This window comes from Octopus bimaculoides, chromosome 6, assembly GCF_001194135.2.
Source record: "Octopus bimaculoides isolate UCB-OBI-ISO-001 chromosome 6, ASM119413v2, whole genome shotgun sequence".
NCBI lineage: Eukaryota > Metazoa > Mollusca > Cephalopoda > Octopoda > Octopodidae > Octopus > Octopus bimaculoides.
The window spans coordinates 109,372,292-109,394,248 of record NC_068986.1 but is presented as its reverse complement, the minus strand read 5'-3'; the positions used below and the strand labels follow the sequence as shown (position 1 = coordinate 109,394,248).

The following is a 21,957-nucleotide window of genomic DNA, read 5'->3' as shown; positions in this document are numbered from 1 at the left end:
ATTGCAACCTTTCTGTAGCCATTCACACTTTTATTTGGAGCTAAGTACTCCACCACCACCACCACCACCACCACCACCACTACAATGCCAGTAACATAACTTCCTTACCCCCTCTCCCCACTCTTTCTGTTAAGAACTAAATTCTTTGTTCTTTATCATTTTCCAAACTATTTCTAAGTTTTCTTTTCTTTCTTTGTCTGTTACTCTGTTATTCTGATTACCATTTGTCTTTTGCTTTACAACTCACACAAAAACTTCAATCCCCTCTCCAACTGGTACCCCCACTTTATTCATTTTGATTAATATAAAATCTCTTCACCATCAACATTTCAATAACCCATACACTTCGACATCACATCCTAAGCTTTGCTATAAATTCTAACTATTAAACAAATACACATTGGAAAACCTGATGTAGAGCAAACTACATCCATCTCTAACATATATATATTTCAATCTGATATATAATAATAATTGATTCCTTACATGTGTGTGTCTGCCTGTCTGTCTGTCTGTCTGTGTATACACACACACACACACATATATATGATGGACTCGCCTGTCGAAGACATCATCATCATCATTTAACGTCCGCTTTCCATGCTAGCATTGGTTGGACGATTTGACTGAGGACTGGCGAACCAGATCTGATCTGGCAGAGTTTCTACAGCTGGATGCCCTTCCTAACACCAACCACTCCGAGACATATATATATATATATATAAAACCTCCACTTTTACCCGCTCCCATTGATTGCACCTAGTATAGCACTAGTGTAGCAATAATTGGGTACCCTCCCAGCAGTATACTGGATAGATACTATCCCTTAGTGGGTTGAACCCCCAACCCCTAACTCTCTCACGTTATATATATATATATATATATATATATACAGGGTGGCCCAAAAATAGGTTTACAGTTAATTCCTATTTTACTTGGTTGGACCCTCATAGCCATCCAATGTTTAGAAAATCTTTTAGTATTTTTTATGATTAAATATTATTAAGAATTGCATAAAAATTGTGAAAATATTTACTTGGTTCCTGAAAAATTACCATGGGTCCTCAATTTATCATGTGTGGAAACCCTCCCACACTAATAACTTATATGGACCACTGGGGTCCATATGGACTCCAGTTGAGAACCCCTGTTTTAGACGAACCCTTTATCAAAGTAGAGTAAGAGGCAAAATAAAATTAGGACAAGAACGATACATACTTGAAGCCTGTGTGTACCTTTTGATTATATGCTGTGCTTGTATGTATGTATGTATATATGTATGTATGTAAATCTTGACTGCCCCGCTTCTTGGTAGCAAGGTTGTGAAAAAAAGCATCTTGCTTTGTTTATCATCCTCTTAATCTTAAGAAAGTCTTGTAAATTTTTATTGTCTCAGATATCACGATCGTTTGTAGTATATTGGTTCCTCAGAATCATGGCTTTAATTGAGGGGATGCCTGCAGATGCAAGGATATCTGTGTTTGGAGTAAAAGAATTCCATTTAATTTTTAAAATATCACGAAGGCATTTTTGGTGGAATTGTTCTAACTGTTTAAAATACCTTTCATAACAAGTCCAAGTTTCACAGGAATACAATAGGGATGTTAAGACAAATGGTTATATATATGTGTATATGAGTGTGTGAGTGTGTATATACACCTGCAATTAATCACATACACACACAAACATATATTTACAACTTTCACCCTTGCACAAGATATACAGGGTGGGGTATAAAGATCTCCCACATTGTAAATGAATACAAAAAGAGAACACAACCATCTAGGAAAAAAATTATGTTTCTGAAAAGTACATAAAAAACAGTTTATTTTACTGGGTTTTAAAAACTAAACTATATTAGGCAAATAGTTGCCATTGTTGGAAATAAATTGATGCTGTTGTTCCCAGAAGTTCTCCAAGACTCTATGTCTCAGGTGGTTTTGTATTGATTTCCTCACAAATCCTTTCTTTCAAATCCTCAAAAGTTCAAGGACAATGTTGAAGAACTGTTTCCTTTATGTATCCCCAAAGGAAAAAGTCACAAGGGCTTAAATCTGGTGACCTTACCAGCCTCCCTCAAAGTATTTGAATAGTTAATGATGAATACAAAAAAATGGTAGAACCTAAAAAAGGAAAGAAGTTTTCGAGTGATTAATAGTTATTTCAAAAATGGTAGATCTTAGCCTTCCAAATGAAACCTGTCTCACCTCTCTACTTCTGTTTACGTCCACAAGATGTCTCCTTCAAATGTGGAAGATCTTTATGCCTCGCCCTGTATCTACTGAAGGCACAAATTTTTGCTAAGACTTTAAAACGTGGATGCGTATGTGTTTCATACTTCTTTGTGTGTATGTGTGTGTGTGTGCATGCATGTATTTATCTATATTAGCCACTCAGACATAGATGTCAATGTAAGCTAACGTCTGTGTGTAATGTTTCTTTCAGTTTGTATATTGTGTGTGTGTGTGTATGTGCACGAGAGAGAAACAGAGAGAGAGTCTGTGTGTTTGTATATATAATATATAGACATACACACATTTACCAATAGATGTAGCATACTGCCTGTCCATAATATATTTCTTTAACTCCCTTTATCTATTCTGTGCCAAGAACTCTACCCACTGTCCATTTTATTAAATCAATTATGTTTGTTTTAATTATATTCTAATAATCATTAATTCATTTTGTTATTACATTTCAAATAAACTGGAAATATTATTTTTTAATTTTCTTTATGTTATTTCATTAATTTTCCTTAATTAATATTATTTATTGTGTAACTCAAAAGGGGTTGTGATACCAAACAAGATAAATGTCTCGGGAATGAAATGCCAATTACTGGGAATTTGTCTTGTAGGCAGAAAAATGGCATTATCCATTCCAACTCTTTTTTATAGGTGTTTGACTCAAGAATCTAAAAGAATTCAACTCTCTATCATTGCCAACTGCTAACCTATCATTCTAACTACACATATATGAAGGGTGAGAGGAATATGTGTAGTCATCAATGCCATCTTGAATCTATTTTTCTTTTCAGCAATGATCATAGTTTTGTAAAACATATCTGGTGGAAGCCATCTTTTGTGCAAAATAAATAACTAGTTCCTTGTCCTTGAAGGAGAGATGGATGGTGAGTAATTCTCAAGAGTGCATAGGGAGAGTGAAAACCACAGGGTAAAAGGTGAGTCAACAGAGGGAGAGATCATTGGTAACACAAAGGGTGAGCAATGTAAAATGTGAGTGGAGAGGGACAATGTTAAGAATGAAGGATGGCTAACAAAGGAAGTGGTTCCTGGCAGTGCCAGAGGGAACTGGTAACATAGAAAAAGATGATGAAGTATGTAGTTCTACTGTCATTTAATTACGGCTTTAGAATTGTGCAATATTAGACAAGTGATGGCAGAATCAGTGACAATGAGATGAGTGGGTGATGAGAAAGTCATGAGAGGGGGAAAATTGGGTGAGTGGAATATGTATATGTATACACAATGACAACTTTCTCTGTTATGGTCAATGCGACAATCACAAGCTACACATCTTCCTTCCAAGCAGTGCTGCAAAAAAGCGGAAGTGAACAAGAACATTATAACTTAGTGCACATGCACAGCAGAAATCAAGGTCAACCTGTGCCAAGTGGCTTTACTCTGCACTGCCTTTAGTCGAGCAAATCGACCCATAGTACTTATTCTATCAGTTCCTTTTACCGAACTGCTAAGTGACGGGGACGTAAACACACTAGCATGAATTGTCAACATATACACACATATATATATATGTACATGGGAGAATTTACGAAAAAAACAACAGACGAAGACAGGTGGTGTAAACAATAAATGGATGTATTAGTTTAACGCTCAGGAATAGAGAAAGTCTTTGATGTTTCGAGCTATGCTCTTCAACTGAAGGGAACACAGAAAGAAATAAGGACAGAAACAAGGAGATACGACGGGCTTCTTTCAGTTTCCGTCTACCAAATCCACTTACAAGGCTTTGGTCTGCCCGAGACTATAGTAGAAGACACTTGCCCAAGTTGCCACGCATTGAGACTGAACCTGGAACCATGTGGTTGGTAAGCAAGCTACTTACCACACAGCCACTCCTACATCTACGAATGTTAAAGAGAATTTATTTTAACATGAACTCTCTGTATAAAGAATCAAATAAAAAAAAAATAAAAAAGAATGGAAAGTTTTGTAAATAGGGGCCAGAATAAGGTTGAATATTTAAGAGAATTTGCAGCGTGTAAGATGTTTGTAAGCAATTCCAGAACAACAAAAGCTGTTACTTTCACTGCAAAATTTAAAATTCGTTTGTGTCTAAATATTTTCGTTCTTTGAAACTATGTGTGCAAATTTTTGTTTTCATCTTCGTTTATAGCGTAGATAATTTTTTAGACTGAAATGCCACCTTCGGCCTCCAGGACGCGTTGGTCAGCCCGAGACTATGGTTGAAAACGCTTACTGGCGAACAGTGGGAGGGGGGAGGAACAGGACAATTCACACGATCCGATTTTTTCCCTAAAGAAAATGGATATTCTTCCCAACCACACGGTTCCTGGTACAGTCCCACTGCATGGCACCTTGGGCAAACACTGGAGTTTAAAGGACATGTTCTTGTACAGCTATTACACTATTAAAAAATTTTTTTTTTTTGCTCGGGTCAAACACTAGAGTTTAAAGGTCATGGTCTGCCGATGTGAATTTTCAGAGTCCTCTCCCCCACCCACCCATTCGCGAATTTTTTTTTATATTCGTTTACAGCAAGTTGTTTTACACCTATTATACCATTTTTTTTTTTTTCTGCTCGGGTCAAACCCTTTAGTTTGGCCGTTGTTTAACCTTAAAATCTTCAATAATGATCATTATTTATTAAACCTAAAGGATAACAGATTCGGCAGATCGGCAGACAAAATACCTAGAGGTATTTAAGTCGTCAGTTCAAATCCTGCCTAGGCCGACCTACCTTTCACCCAGTCACCTTAGAATTTACGGAATATACCTTTAGTTTTGTGTTTATATTAGAATTTTTTTTTATCGTTGTCAAAGACGATGAATGGTAGAATTATTAGAGCGCTGAAGAAATGGAAATCATGTAGTGTTTTGTTACACCGCTTTACGTTCTGATTTCAAATCGCGTCAAGGTCAACTTCGTCTTTCATATTTCCCGGGTCTATAAAATAAATACCTGCTAGGAACCGGCACCGATCGTAATCGACAATCTCTTTCTGCCAAATCTGAGGATTTTGCTCGTAAATTAGAAATTGTCATTATAATTATGATTTTGTTCAAAAGGCCCACAGAATGACAGAAACAAGGGAGCGACAGACCAAAATCCTTGAGTTATTTATTAAGTTACCTTCTTTTATATACTGCCTTCGTATTCCACCGAGGTCAACGACTTACATGTGTATGTGTGTGTGCGTGTTTACACATAAACAGGTTTTATGGTGCAAACAGGGAAAAACAGAATTCAAAAATGAGTATAAGTAAATACTTTTTTATTAATATTTAGCAGAAGCAATAAAGTGATTCAAGGACCAAGAGTTTCGTGCGTTGGCACTTATCAAACGTTGAGCTTTAGCACTTTAACTGCTATTTCTAAATTTCGGTATGTGGTGAAGCAACAGTTGCTGATCCCTTAATTATGTTTATAAATTTAAAAGAACTTTTAAATAAGTTCTTTACCGATAATGGTTTTTACATACCGAAGTACTTGATAAAAATTATTAATTTATTAATAAATTAATAATCCTTTACCCTTTATTTGTAATATATATATATATATATATATATATATACACAACGTGTGTTTATATATATTCATTAATGTCTATAGATGATAATTTCTGTGAGAGCTAGTCATCCAGATTCGGTTATAACTCCTGCGATACCAAAGTCACTCATTCAAACAATTCCACATAAAAGACCGGCAGTGGCGGTGGTGGTGGTGGTCGTCGTCGTTGTGGTGGTGACGGTGGCGGAGGAGTAATATAATTACCCACAATTCCCCCACCACTAATAACATGGCGGCCTTCACGAGGTACATGTGTCTTTCAAGGAGGATAAATCTATGCTATCCAATATTGACTCATCATTTTACCTCAGAATCGCGTTTGAAATGCACAATCGTAAGAACTTTAATGTCCAGTAATGATTTAAACACACTCTGTGTCCGTCTGGAGAATGTGAAACGACTTTTAAGCACAGAAGCCGATACACCTGACCGTCGAAGTGTCCGGAGTAGAAGCACTTCCGACCTGGGTTCCCTCACAAGCGACATCCTTAGTTCCAATATCAAAGCTGCTTCAGGTTCTTCACCTTCGAAAGATGGGGCTACAGAACAGTCCAGTTCTTCTTCAGGATCTAAAAAGGAAAAATCTTCGAGATGGACCGGTAAAAATGCATGGAAGTTAGGTTTACTGTTGCTCGGAGGTTGGGCTACCTTGACGACCGGCGTACTCATTAGTATTTGGGGTATGTACAAGCGATTTAATTTACCTTTGCATTGATTACTTTTACTACCTGCCTCTCTATCGTTTATTCCTGTCTACTGTCTTCTCGTATTTGTTACTTTTTCTGTCATTTGATATTTTCTTTGCATTTGTTCGCCGTCGACTTGTGAGAGGTCATATAGGTGTCATTCGCATTCATCGCTCCACTTTTGTTGATTTAATGATTAAATTTCTACACTTCTCTATCCCTGCACATCAATATTTATTACCTTTTGCCATATTTTGTCTACATATAAATTTTTGCTTCAGTTATTACCATTACAAGTAAGGAATCAAAGAAAACATAATCCATGCTACATGCGTGATAAAAGATACTCGAACAGGAGGATCTCTACGTGGTTGTTTCGACTTGCTAGAAATAGCAGCCATGTATTTCTCAAACAGCACCCTACTATTTGAAATAAGGAAAGGTCGACTTAATCGCTTGGTTTAATATCACCAACTGGTCCTTCCGTATTTTTCACAGTGTCTACTCTGTTGGAAGCATTCGGTTCAAGTCTCTTGTCTAAGGATAATTTTTTTCCCAACAGACACAGAGAAGGAACACGATTGCTGCCTTTCGTCTTTTGACAAAGTCATGAAAAAAAAAAAAGACAGCAAATAGTTGTGTGTTTCATCTTGTGTACGTGTGAGTTTATTGAGCTTAATGTCATGCGTTTGTGTTGTATGTGTGTTTCATATTATGTCCTAATAAAGAAGTTTTCAACCTTTGCGCTGTTTCTAAAGCACATTATCGTTTCTTCTGTTTATTTTTATAATAGCTAACACATTTACAATATATGCTTAGTCGCCTAAAAATTCCATTACACACACACGTTCCTTGCAGAATAAATGTTTGCAAACTCACTTAATACTTGCTTTCTTGCTTTGAAATGATGGAGATTGTAAAAAAATGTTCTGGTCACGATATAATTAAGTTAACCACCTGGATACAAATACATATCCCAATTATAACAGATGTATATATATTATTTGTTGCAGGAGCCCCTGCAGTGGATCCAGAAGGGAACGAAGTAAGTGTCCATATATCTAACAAACAATTACATCGTGGTAGAGTCATGATATTGATTTAACACACACACTGTTATAATTTTGTCTTAACTGCAGTTCAATAGTGTAAGTGACCAAGTCAGATATGCGACAATACTTTGAATGGTTAATGATTCTACGTCGATGCAAATGTTTCGATTACAACACACGATCTCATCACTAACCCCAACATTTAACGGTAGAGATGGACTATATGTAATCTGAACCTTTTCCCCCCTTATTTATTAATTTTCTTTTTACGGAATCCCACGTTTTAGGCTATGGAGATTCCGATTCTGAAAAAAATTTTTTTGAAAAATTTCACCCCCCCCCCCACAAAGCAGGCTATTTACATGCTAGAAATAACAGCCAAATCTCACAAAACTAGGGTTAGCGTCAGGGTTAGGGTTAGGGTTACGGTCAGAGTCAGGGTTAGGGTTTGAGTTAGGGTTAGGTTTACCCTGTGGATCTATATAAAACCGGGGAGGGGATCGAAATTTTGAAATTGAGATTTTTGAAAAAATTTTTTCAGAATCGGAATCTCCATAGCCTAAAACGTGGGATTCCGTAAAAAAAACCCCAAAAAACAAGGGGGGGGAAAGGTTCAGATTACATATAGTCCATCTCTACCGTACACTTAATCCGTTAACCGGTTTTATACCATCATATAGACTTTGGATGTCTTTATCATAGACCATTCTGTTGCAAGCACTAACATTCAGGCCATCTCTCTGGACTGAGAATACCGCCTATCCCTTTTTCTCCATCCGTCTTGGAGACCCCGTGAAAGATCATAGGGACTGCCCTTCTGGCCAAAACATGAGAAAAAAAAAAAAGTGCCCTGAAAATATATTAAATATTGTATAATAATAATAATAATAAATTTTGAGTCAATAGAATTGTTTATTGGTAGAGAATTTAGCAGAGAGTAATATTTGAGAAAAGGCAAAACGGCCAGTGTCAAAGAATGTATTAATGCCAACTGTTACGTAACTTGTTCCCTCAGCCACTTTGGACATGGCATGATTGAAAGCCCGAGAGGGATGTTTTGCCTTCAGATTCCTTGGATAATCTCTATTGATTGAAGTTTTCCAATTCCTTATATTCCAAATGTGAAACACTGTCATATTCGTGGGTCTGCTGAGGGATTCCACCTCGGCGATATTTTACTATTATAGGTCTGGGCGTATGGTTAAAAAGTTTGTTCCCCTTCCTCATGTTTCAAGTTCAGTCCCACTGATTGACACCTTGGGCAAGTGTTCTCTATGGTCCTGTAAAAGGCACAGAAAATCTTGGGAGTGGATTTGGTAGATGGAAACTGAAGCAAACCTGATGGGGGAAATATTGTTTGTTGTTGGCACTCCGTCGCTTACGACGTCGAGGGTTCCACTAGATCTGATCAACGGAACAGCCTGCTCGTGAAATTAACGTGCAAGTGGCTGAGCACTCCACAGACACGTGTACCCTTAACGTAGTTCTCGAGGATATTCAACGTGACACAGTGTGACAAGGCTGACCCTTTGAATTACAGGCACAACAGAAACAGGAAGTAAGAGTGAGAGAAAGTTGTGGTGAAAGAGTACAGCAGGGTTCGCCACCATCCCCTGCCGGAGCCTCGTGGAGCTTTAGGTGTTTTCGCTCAATAAACACTCACAACGCCCGGTCTGGGAATCGAAACTGCGATCCTATGACCGCGAGTCCGCTGCCCTAACCACTGGGCCATTGCGCCTCCACGGGGTGGGGATTTTACCTTGCTTGGAAACCAGTGAAGGTCAGCAACAAGGGAATCCCTCTTGAAAATCTGCCTCAGGGAATTGTGACCAACCCATCTGAGTATGGGAAGGAAAGTCAACATTAAAACAATGATGAGTATACATCAGTGATGTTAGCTCCAATACAGTCATTTGACCTTCTAGAAAAAGCTGTTAAATCTTCCTCAAATGAAACCTCACCATCTTAAACAGGATCCGACACATCAGGTTGTATTCCTGGATACACTGAGGGGAAAAAATGGAATGGTCATGGCTGGAATACCTTTGATCATAGGTTTGCTCAATGAAGGTTAACCTGGAATTGAATCACCACCACAACTTTTGAGGTAGTGTTTTCTTGTTGTTTAGCTCCATGTCAAGTAGACCTTTGTTCAAAGACATTCCAGTCTTGCCATTCATCATCATCGTTTAACATCCGCTTTCCATGCTGGCATGGGTTGGACAGTTTGACTGAGGACCGGCAAACCAGATGGCTGCACCAGGCTCCAATCTGATTTGGCAGAGTTTCTACAGCTGGATGCCATTCCTAATGCCAACCACTCCTAGAGTGTAGTGGGTGCTTTTTTACATGCCATTGGCATGGAGGCCAGTCAAGAAGCCCTGGCATCAACCACACTGAAATGGTGCTTTTTACGTGCCACTGGCAAGGGGTCCAGTCAGGTGGTACTGGCATCGATCATGCCTGAATGGTGCTTTTTACATGCCACTGGCACAGGAGCCAGTCAGGCAGCTCTATCTTACAACACACCCAAGACTATTTTATGCCATCCAGGGGATTCAGACTAGATTTAACAGTTTGCTTAAAAGGAAAACCCAACATCCCTTCCAAAAATAAAAGTATTTTGAAAAAATATCAACAAAACTCTGGCTGGGTGATAATAGTTTACTCAAGGTAACCAGCCTCAGCATCCATCCATCGTCTTCAAGTAGCTTCAGAACCTCATCATCATCATCATCATCGTTTAACGTCCGCTTTCCATGCTGGCATGGGTTGGACGATTTGACTGAGGACTGGTGAAACCGGATGGCAACACCAGGCTCCAATCTAATTTGGCAGAGTTTCTACAGCTGGATGCCCTTCCTAATGCCAAAAACCTGATGCGAGTAATTCTCTCTGTATCATTGGGAAGATCTTTGAAAGACCTCCTTGATTTTAGCCACCAGTTCAGCCTTGGTGTTTCAAGCAGAGTGGTTAGTGTCTTTCTCAACCATGCCCCACACTTAGTAATCCATAGGATTATAATTGCGGGGGTTAGGTGGCCAAAAACTGGGGCTGGTGAAGTCATAGAAATTCTCCAACAACCGCTTCTGACTCTTTCTGGAGTTAGGGCAAGGAGCTGAATCCTGCTGCCTCACCCATGGCCTTCTACATTGAAATGAGCCTAAAGCTCTGTTCATAGATGTGGGGATGAATTCTGGTGTGCAGATGCAGTCAGAACACCTGTTGTGTCCCTTCCTACTGGTTACAGCCTGTAGTCTCTGTTGCAGCTGTTCATGTCATATCTTACAGCCTTCACCATTCGAGTGTGGTCGATGCCAGTGGCACGTAAAAAAGCACCCACTACACTCTTTGTTAGCCTAGGACTTATTCTATCGGTCTCTTTTGCTGAACCGCTATGTTACCGGGACGTTAATATGCCAACATCGGTTGTCAAGTGATGATGTAGGGGACAGACACACACACACATATAAATATATCCATATATATATATATATATATATATAATATATATATAATATGTATATATATGATGGGCTTCTTTCAGTTTCCGTCTACCAAATCCACTCACAAGGCTTTGGTCAGCCCGAGGCTATAGAAGACACTTGCCCAAGGTGCCACACGGTGGGACTGAACCCAGAACCATATTGTTGGGAAGCAAGCTTCTTACTCTACAGCCATACCTGCACCTATGTTATTTATAAATCCACTGTCCTAACTAGCGTTCAGGTTCATGAATTCCTGTATATTCTATTATAAAATTGAACCAAAACATTAAAATGTATTTTACTTTCCCTATTCTCGTTGTTTATTTGCAACTTTGCTTTTATAATTAAAACAGAGAAACTTATCATTTATTTATTTATTTTTTCCAGTTCAAAGATGAATTTTCTGACTGTAAGTTGATGATTTTGTTTGTCCATGTCTAAATGAATTTATTAATTTATTAACCCCTTCGTTATCAACCCAGCTGAAACCAGCTCTGACTCTGAGTACAAATGTCTTGTTTTCATAAGTTCTGAATTAAAATCTTCCACATCTACCCTCACCTATTGTCTATATTTTGTGTTCACCTGTTATGCATGTGAATCATTTCACTAGTATCATCATCATTTTATCATCATCATCCTCATTTAATGTCCATTGTCTATGCTGACATGGGTTGGATGATTTAACTGAGCTGGAAGGCTGCACCAGGCTCCAATCTGATTTGGCAGAGTTTCTACAGCTGGATGCCCTTCCTAATGCCAACCACTCTGAGAGTGTAATGGGTGCTTTTTACATGCCACCAGGGTATGCATATGTGCCAATTCGCATGACACGGAGATATATATATATCGTTTAACGTCCGCTTTCCATTCTAGCATGGGTTGGATGATTTGACTGAGGACTGGTGAAACCAGATGGCTGCACCAGGCTCCAATCTGATTTGGCAGAGTTTCTACAGCTGGATGCCCTTCCTAACGCCAACCACTCCGACTGTTGTGACTGATGCTGGTGTCACACAACTGGTACCTGAGCTGGTGGCATGTAAAAAGAACTGACTACACTCTTGGAGTGGTTGATGTTAGGAAGGGCAAGCCAAATCAGGCTGGAGCCTGGTGCATCCTTCCAGCTTACCAGCTCCAGTGAAACTGTCCAACCCATGCCAGCATGGAAAGTAGATGCCAAATGTTGATGATAATATTTCTTGCCAGCATCTTGTCATTCCTGCCTCTCTATCATTTATGGTGCCATGTTTTACCAATCTTATTTGGTCTCCAAATACTGTGCTGCAAATTGCTTACAGTGAAAGGAATCTAGGATTTCTATCTCGCTTCCATCTTATTCTTCCCATCTTTCCATTACTGAGCAAATCAGAAAATGCTTCAAAAGATGCGAGTTCAATGCTAATTTGTTCACATTCATATTTAAGCCATAATGATCATCATCATCATCATTATCATCATCCTCATCATCCTTGTTCCATTCTGGCATCAGTTGGACCAAATTGGTTTTTAATGGAAACCCGAACAGCAGTTGTTCTGTGACAAGTTCAGCAGCAATAAGAAGGGATTAAAGCTTTGGGATTAATTACTGGTTCTGTCTGCTCTTCTGATGATATTCAATACACAGGGCAGAATAGGCACAGGTGTGACGGTGTGGGTAATAAGCTTCCTTCCCAATCACGTGATCTTGGGTTCAGTCCCACTGTGTGGCACTTTGAGAAAGTGTCTCCTAGTATAACCCTGGGCTAACCAAAACCTTGTAAGTGGATTTGATAGATGGAAACTGAAGTAAGTCCATTGTCTATGTGTGTGTGTGTGTATATTGTTTCAGTCATTTGACTGTGGCCATGCTGGGGCGCCACCTTGAAGGGTTTCAGTTGAACAAATTGACCCAAGGACATTTTTAAGCTGGTACTTATTGTATCGGTCTCTTTTTACTGAACCACTAAGTTACAGGGATGTAAACACACCAGCACCATTTGTCAATTGGTGATAGGGGACAAACACAGACACACATACATTGATATATACATAAATATAATCAATGGGCTTCTTTCAGTTTCCATTTACCAAATCCACTTACAAAGCTTTGGTTGGGCCAAGGCTATAGGAGAAGACACTTGCCCAAGATGCTACACAGTGGGACTGAACCCAGAACCATGTGGTTGGGAAGCTAGCTTCTTACCACACAGCCACACCTGTGCCTAGATATATATATATGTCTGTGTGGTGAGGTATATCGTCCCACAAAGCACAAGAATTGGCTTGCAAGACTGTATGGGGTGGCAGACTACCAGAAGGGATAGAGTTGAAGGGGGGATGAACAAGGAACCATCAGTTGGGAGAGATAGAGGAGGTTGCAAAAGAGAGTGGGATGAGGTGGAGGCAAGATTATACAAAAATGAATTTCATGGAATCATTTCAGAAAAGGCCATTTGGTAATGGAATGTTTTGCAGTTATTATTTCTGTTTTGCTCTTCTCCAAAATGTGTTGTTGTTAAGATATTTTCACTGGGAGCTAGTTATAAGTGTCTGTCCATTGTAGCAGCATTGTAAACAACAACACTTGCTGCAGAGCTATGAAATTCTGAATTTTTGTGCCTCGTGTCCTGAGATTTACTAATGGCTATTTGCTTTAAAGAGGAAAACACAACAAAAAGAAAAATTAAGTAATGTAAATGTAGCCCCCTCTGCTACCCCTTCTCAAATGAACACAGATATACATCAGTTTCATATCCATCTTGAATATGTGACCCCTAATATGACTGGTATTATCAGGGATAACAGGAAAAATACCAGTCTGATGGTTTGTGTTGGCAAAAATAGCAGTTTAAGTTTAAATTTTGTAAAATGTGGCCATCAAAGATAGATGTTCCCATCATATTATGTCCTGTACAGTGGAGGTGCAATGGTCCAGTGGTTAGGGCAGCGGACTCGCGGTCATAGGATCGCGGTTTCGATTCCCAGACCGGGCGTTGTGAGTGTTTATTGAGCAAAAACACCTAAAGCTCCACAAGGCAGGGGATGGTGGCGAATCCTGCTGTACTCTTCCACCACAACTTTCTCTCGCTCTTTCTTCCTGTTTCTGTTGTGCCTGTAATTCAAAGGGTCAGCCTTGTCACACTGTGTCACGCTGAATCTCCCCGAGAACTACGTTAAGGGTACACCTGTCTGTGGAGTGCTCAGCCACTTGCACGTTAATTTCACGAGCAGGCTGTTCCGTTGATCGGATCAACTGGAATCCTCGACATCGTAAGCGACAGAGTGCCAACAACATGTCCTGTACAGCAGTCTTGGCATTTATAAACACAGAGTTGTCCAGTGTCTCGTATCTGTATGGACAACATGTTGTCCAGCTTTTGTTAGATATTTGGTTGACATCTAATTAGCTAATTATTGTAATGTGATGTACTTTGGTTTTTATCTAATTAACTAATGATTGTTTTGTCTAATTTGTTAATGATTGTCATGTAATATATTTTCCAGTATGGTTTGTCCAAGCTTATTTAAAGAGAGCGTTAAAGGAATTTCGTCAATACAAACAGGTAAGTACAGCTGCTTAAGGTTTATTGCAAAATTACACTTCACTCAGGTGGCTGCTTTTCTTCCGTTGTTAAGACTGACTTTCAACTGTTGCTAGCTAGACACATTCAACAAAAAATAGATAACATCATAGATTGTCTCAGTTCATTGTTGTGTGGGCAGTGCTAGAATGTGCCACATCATCATCATCATCGTCATTGTTTAACATCCGTCTTCCATGCTTATATTGGTTGGACGGTTTGACTGAGGTCTGGAGAGCCAGTGGCTGCTCCAGGCTCCAATCTGATCTGGCAATGTTTCTACAGCTGGATGCTCTTCCTAACGCCAACCACTTCGAGAGTGTAGAGGGTGCATTTACGTGCCACCGGCACAAGGGCCGGTCAGACGGTACTGGCAACGGTCACACTCAAAATGGTGTTTTTTATGTGCCACCTGCACAGGAACCAGTCCAGCAGCACTGGCAACGACCTCGCTCGAATGTTTTCTAACGTGCCACCAGCACAAGTTACATGGCAACCTCACTAGTGTTGGTGGCATGAGAAAAATATCCTGTACATTCTGTAAAGTGATTAGTGTTAAGAAAGGCATCAAGCCATAGGAACCATACCAAAGATGACGTTGGAGCCTGACGCATCCCAGCAGCTTGTTGGTTCTGTGTCAAACCATCGTGACCTGTGCCAGCATGGAAGGAGGCAGACATTAAATGATGATGATGAAGGACAATGTTAGAATGGGAAAATGATAAAATCTTCATCTTTTGATATACTGAAAACTACTTTTATGTTAAGTTTGGTTAATTATGTGGTTCTTTGCTGAGAATACTTTAATTACAACATCATCATCATCATCATCATCATCATCATCATCATATATCCCTCTTTCCATGCTGGTCTGATTTCTCTTAAACATTGTTGTTCAGTCTTCCAATTGGTCTATTACATCTGTCTTAACGAGAATTATTATTATCGTTTAGTCCCAAAATAATGATTCTTATAACAGCCAGGTTCAACTTTTATCCAGTAATGAGTCCTCATCTCTGAAGTAGAAAATCAACTTCCTTTTATTTTTATAATTATTTTCATGATTTTTTAAAAAGAATTTATTTTCTTTATTCAGATGCTAAAAGACCCTTCTCGAGAAAAATTACTGCCTGACCCTTTGCACTACCCCTATGCTCAGCCACCTTATACTTTAGTTATAGAAATGACCGGTGTCCTTGTACACCCTGACTGGACGGTAAGTATTGTTTTTATTATTATTACATGTTGTTCATTGTTGTAACAAAGAAACTGGTGTTAAAATAGATCAATCTACTTTACTATTTTAAAGTTTGAATTTCATTGAGGGCTTACTGTGCACTTCGGCCCTTCATGGTTGATAAAATAGATACCAGTTATAGACTTGATGATAAAATAATCACAAACATTCCTTCCCCTTCTCATATTCAAATTTATTAGAGTATAAGACAAGTTGACAGTTAGTATTCTGTTGCTAACACTGCTTTGTGCCTGTTGCTAACATTGAGCAGTGCTTGTTGTTAACACTGAATAGTGCCTGTTGCTAATGCAGGGCAGTGCCTGTTGCTAACGACAAGCAGCATTTGTTGCTAACATGGAGCACTGACTGCTGCTAATGCCAGGAAACGCCTGATACTAGTGCCAACCAGTACCTGTTGCTAGCGGCGACCAGTACCTGTTGCTAGCGCCGACCAGTACCTGTTGCTACCGCCGGGCAGCACCTGCTGTTAGCACTGGGCAGGCCTGTTCCTAATGCCAGGCAGCACCTGTTGCTAACGGCAAGCAGTGCCTGTTGCCAATGCCAATAAGCAGTGCCTGTTGCTAACACCAAATACTACCTGTTTCTGACACTGTATTGTACTGTATTGCATTGCTGTCTCTTACTAATACTGCTTTTCTCTGTTGCTTACACTATACTACTGCCTATTGCTAGCACTGCATTGTTGCATGTTGCTAACTCTGCTCCAACCCCACCCCCCGTTGCTAACACATACCATTTTTCTGCTGCTAACACTATCATTGTCAGATGATAGTACTGTATTGTTACTAACACCACGTAATTGTCTGTTGCTAATACTGTATTCTATCTGTTAGTGAGACATTTTGCCTCTCAAATGTTCTCATCCTGTTTTTTGATTAGGGCATGTGTAGTAGATCAGTTTCTCCTCTCCAGACAATGTCTGCAGGTTGTTAGGGGGGTAAGCATAATTTTCTTTCTTCACATAAACTAAAGAATTTCTCTCCTCACTCCTCACTATAGAGAATGCCGAAAGTTTCAAGAGAGGTGTTAACCAGAGTTCTTCATTGTCAATAACATTAGTAAGGAACATCAATAATTCAGAAACGCTGTCTCTATCAAAACTAATTGAGTTAATGCTAAAATATTTAATATAATGAGCTTTAAAGTAAGAAAAACAAAAAACTAACTGGAAATAATTATTTGGTGAGGAGAAACCGATTTTGGTTAAGGATAAATTTCATAAGTTTGCGACACATGGGAGACAACCTCTGACATGTTTTGGTCTTACCATTTCATAAGCAAAACAGTTTATACTGTACTTAGTAAATAGTGATGGGGGAATCACTAAATGTTCTCTGCTTGATGTTGGAGAATAGAAGAAGCGGTTAGGGAGTAAACAGTTCAGAGTTGCCATCCCATGCAGAACAGTTGTTAGGGTTAGGGTTAACTTTTAATGCTTCCTATATTAATAAACTAACTAAAAGTATTAATGTAAGAAAAAAGATGCTCAATGTCTAATATTACTTTAATGTTATTTATTTTTCCATGAAAATCTTCTTGAGAGTATTGTGGTTAACTAAAATATTCTGCATCCAATAATCTAGATCCAGTGCAGTTTTAGCATGATCCCTTAATTCAGAGGACAGGCTGGTGTTGTAGTAGCCTGAGGCCACTGGTTGTTTCAAGTCTTATGACTAACGTCCTTATTGAGGCCACCCAACTAAGGTTGATCAAGCCAAGCTCTTTATCCAAGTAGTATTCTGCTGACCCCCACTGGTCACCTCTTTTATACAGATGGCATTAAAATTAACATTACTAAACTTTTATGCTGTTTTATAGATTTACATAATTTACATTTAGATGAGGACAAATATCCGTCAAATGTAAACAATTCCTCATCTCTTAAATATAGAACTGTGTTTCATAGATATATCAGATTTCTAGTGCAGATGGTGACCATGAATTTCTACTCCTGTGTCCCCTCTTCAATGAAACACGGAAGTTGAGTGATTCCTATACATTTCTTACTCTGCAGAGTAAATGCTATATAATTGTTGCTTACATTGAAGAGTACTTCTTATACAATCCTTACTAACTATACTGGGAAGTTGTGATATAATTCTTACTATGGAGGGTAGTAGTTGCATAATTCTCTATGTAAAAGTAATTCCATTTTATATCTCGTGGCCATTGTCAGTACCGTATGACTGGCCTTCGTGCCGGTGGCACATAAAAGCACCCACTACACTCTCGGAGTGGTTGGCATTAGGAAGGGCATCCAGCTGTAGAAACTCTGCCAAATCAGATTGGAGGCTGGTGTTGCCATCTGGTTCGCCAATCCTCAGTCAAATCGTCCAACCCATGCTAGCATGGAAGGCGGACGTTAAACTATGATGATGATGATATATATTTGGATCAGAACTTGTTTTAGTATGAAGTCCTTTAGTTTGCTTAAAAAGCACCTGGGTCAGTGCCATGTAAAAGCGCTTGTGCAGGCACCACATAGAATGCACCTGTGCTGGCACCATGTAAATACACCTGTACCGGTTCTGTGTGAAAGGTACCTGTGCCAGTGCAATGCAAAAAGCACCTCAGTACATTCTGTAAAGTGGTTGGTATAAGGTAGAGCATCCAGTCATAGAAACCATGCCAAAATTGATGTTTGGGGCCCAGTGCATCCCTTTCTGGCTTGCCAGCTCCTACCAAACCATCAAACCCATATCAGCATGAATACCAAACATTAAAGGATGATGATTTAATTAATCATGTAACTGAATTGGTTTAATTTACATTAAATATGATAGAACTAATGAAATGTTTTACTGTAAGTTATGATTGTTTAGTGAAGGCACATGGCTCAATGGTTAGAGCATCGAGCTTACAATCTGGTGCCAAGCTGTATCGGCCCCTTGGCCTTTCCCTTGGATAACACCAGTGGTGTGGAGAGGCTGGTATGCATGGGCCACTGCGGGTCTTCCATAAACAACCTTGCCCGAATTTGTGCCTTGGAAGGTAACTTTCTAGGTGCAATCCCATGGTCATTCATGACCAAGGGGGGGGGGTCTCAAGTCAAACTCAAATGATTGCTTAGAATTTCTTTTTCCATGATGTCTTTTATTCTTGTCTTTTTCTTCTTGCAGTATGGCACTGGCTGGAGATTTAAAAAGCGACCTGGTATAGATTATTTATTAAAACAAGTTGGTCCGCCTTTATTTGAAATCGTAATTTATACTTCAGAACAAGGATATGTAAGTTAATACTTTTGATAATTTTGGTGTTGAGGAATGTTTGAGTAATAATCTGGTAGAGAGGAATGGTCCTGTGAGTCTGTTTAAATGACAAAACAAGTGCAAATGATTGAGAATATGTCTGGTACCAAAAGCAGTGAATGATTGGTGAATCAACAATGTTATACTGGTTGTTGTTGTTGTTCAGGTCAAGTGAGTGCATAGAGGTTCCCTCATTGGTTTGAGTGTGTAGGTTGAAGTTCAGGTCATCGTCAACTTGTGACCTATCTGACTTATGACCGATCGGTTTTACAACGATTGGTATGCCAGCTCCCAGCAGCAATAATAAATAATCCAGTTGAAATCTAATGGGTTTAATTTCTTAGAAATTAACTCCGTCTACAGATGATGTCTGGCTAAAAAACTCTTCCCCTAGGTTTGGTTTTCGATTGCCACTGTTTTGGGTGACTATCCTGCCGCGGACACCTTGAAGCAACCTCGTATTTGTTTATAAGACGACTGCTTGAGACTCTGTGAATTTTACTAACTCCAGTATAATAGTATAATACAGAATGCTTTGTGTGACTTTTACCTGAGAATTTACCTTAAGAATGTAAAAATATAGAACAAAGCTATGTAGGCCTATAGGCCGACTTACGACCAGTCAGGCAGAACCAATTGTGGTAGGGAGTATTAGCTGATTAATAACATAGATAGGATAGGCTAAGGAAGAGTCTTATTAGTCAGACCATAGTAGTTGGGACCTTGCACATGAAGGCAAGGTCAGCCCAGGTCTACAGCAGAAGATGCTTGCTCAAGGTGAAGTGCAGTGTGGCTGACCCTGAAGGCAAACTCTGTAAGCGCACAGCCATGCTTGTGATATATTGGGTGGTGTTTGACTACGAAGAGTGATATTGAATGATAATGAAAGGTGGGCATTGAATAGGAAGAATCGAAAGAAACGAGATGAACCAACAAATCTACCGGATATGTTTTGTTCATCTCATTAAGCATGGAATAATAAAAAATGATGATGGTACCTCACGCCTCTTAAATTTAGTAAAATAGTTTCAAGGAATATAAGAGTTATTTCCCTTAGAACATGATTTCTACGTTTTTTTTTTTTTTGTGTGTGTGTTTGCTTGTGTGAAATCTTTCGAAAACTGATTATATTGTATAATAATAATTATACTGATTTTCTAAGTTGGAGATGTGTGGCAAATATATTTATCTGACCAGTTCAGCCACATGGTCATCAGTGTTGCTAGATTGTCTTTTTTAAATTTATTTTTTGCCCTTCAAAGTTTCTCAGCTGAGGTTTTTGTTTTGCAAGTTACTTGGTGACCCCTGCTGGTGTCACATAAAAGGCACATTGTTGGTGCCATGTAAAAATCACTTAGTACACTCTGTAAAGCGATTGGCGTTAGGAAGGGCACCCAGCCATAGAAACCCTGCCGAAACAGACAAATGAGTCTGGTGCAGCCCTCCCACCTTGCCAGCTCCTTCAAACCGTCCAACCCATACCAGCATGGAAAACGGACGTTAAGTGATGATCATCATCATCGTCGTTTAACGTCCGCTTTCCATGCTGGTATGGGTTGGACGGTTTGACTGAGGACTGGCGAGCCAGAAGGCTGCACCATTCTCCATTCTGATCTGGTAATGTTTCTACAGCTGGATGCCTTTCCTAACGCCAACCACTCTGAGAGTGTAGTGGGTGCTTTTATGTGCCACTGGTACGAGGGCCAGTCACACGGTACTGGCAATGGCCACGCTCAAAAGGTGTTTTTTTGCATGCTACCAGCACAGGAACCAGTCTAGCAGCACTGGCATTGACCACGCTCGAATGTTGTTTTCCATGTGCCGGTAAGGCGGCGCTATCGACGATCACGCTCAAATGGTGCTTTTTACATGCCACCGACACAGGGGCCAATCTGCGGCCCTGACAATGATCATACTTGGATATGCTTTTAACATTCCACTGGCATGACTGCTAATCAGGCAGTACAGTCTCGAATGAATGGATTTTGCATCAACTTTGATGACTGGGATTTCCATATGGAGGATGGTAAAGAGTGACCAACACAATGTGTTTGTAATATAAATGATGCCAGAATGTTCTGTAAATACTTATACATCATCAACATCATTTATATCTTCAAACATAATTAGCGTGATGCTGTCTGTGACAAATTGGTCCATTGAATTATGGATACATCTGATTTAATGGGCTTCTGTAAAGTTTCCATTTAATTACTTTCTGAAGGCTTGGGTCATTCTGTGGCTTTGATGAAAGATACAAATGTCTGGGGTGATGTGTTGTGAGACAGACGTGGGACCTTGCGACTGAGAATCAAACTTAACTCCTCCATAAAGTATCCCTTATGTTGTTATGGCAAGAATCATGACACCCCCTGTGAGAATGGACTAGCCGAACTCATATAAGTAGCAGCGTGTTTGACTGCGAGGGAGAGATGAGAAATCACAGGAAGTTGAAAGGTACACTTCTATATTTAAGAGATGAAGAATTATATACATGATTTACATTTGACAGTAGTGGAGGCGCAATGGCCCAGTGGTTAGGGCAGCGGATTCGCGGTCATAGGATCGTGGTTTCAATTCCCAGACCGGGCATTGTGAATGTTTATTGAGCGAAAACACTTAAAGCTCCACGAGGCTCCGGCAGGGGATGGTGGCGAACCCTGCTGTACTCTTTCACCACAACCTTCTCTCACTCTTACTTCCTGTTTCTGTTGTACCTGTAATGCAAAGGGTCAGCCTTGTCACACTGTGTAACGCTGAATATCCTCGAGAACTACGTTAAGGGTACATGTGTCTGTGGAGTGCTCAGCCACTTGCACGCTAATTTCATGAGCAGGCTGTTCTGTTGATCAGATCAACTGGAACCCTC

General features: G+C 39.6%; 1 protein-coding gene across 1 annotated transcript in view; it reads left to right on the top strand.

Moving 5' to 3' along the window:
- Nucleotides 1-5,993: 5,993 nt before the first annotated feature.
- The window catches only part of LOC106873759 (mitochondrial import inner membrane translocase subunit TIM50), a 36,745-nt gene continuing 20,781 nt past the window's right edge, over nt 5,994-21,957 (top strand). Inside the window, exons 1-6 of the mRNA XM_014921261.2 lie at nt 5,994-6,473; nt 7,493-7,524; nt 11,407-11,428; nt 14,506-14,564; nt 15,679-15,798; nt 18,960-19,067. Of these exons, the coding sequence (XP_014776747.1) occupies nt 6,023-6,473; nt 7,493-7,524; nt 11,407-11,428; nt 14,506-14,564; nt 15,679-15,798; nt 18,960-19,067 (792 nt within the window). The 5' untranslated portion in view covers nt 5,994-6,022. The remainder of the gene's footprint in view (nt 6,474-7,492; nt 7,525-11,406; nt 11,429-14,505; nt 14,565-15,678; nt 15,799-18,959; nt 19,068-21,957) is intronic.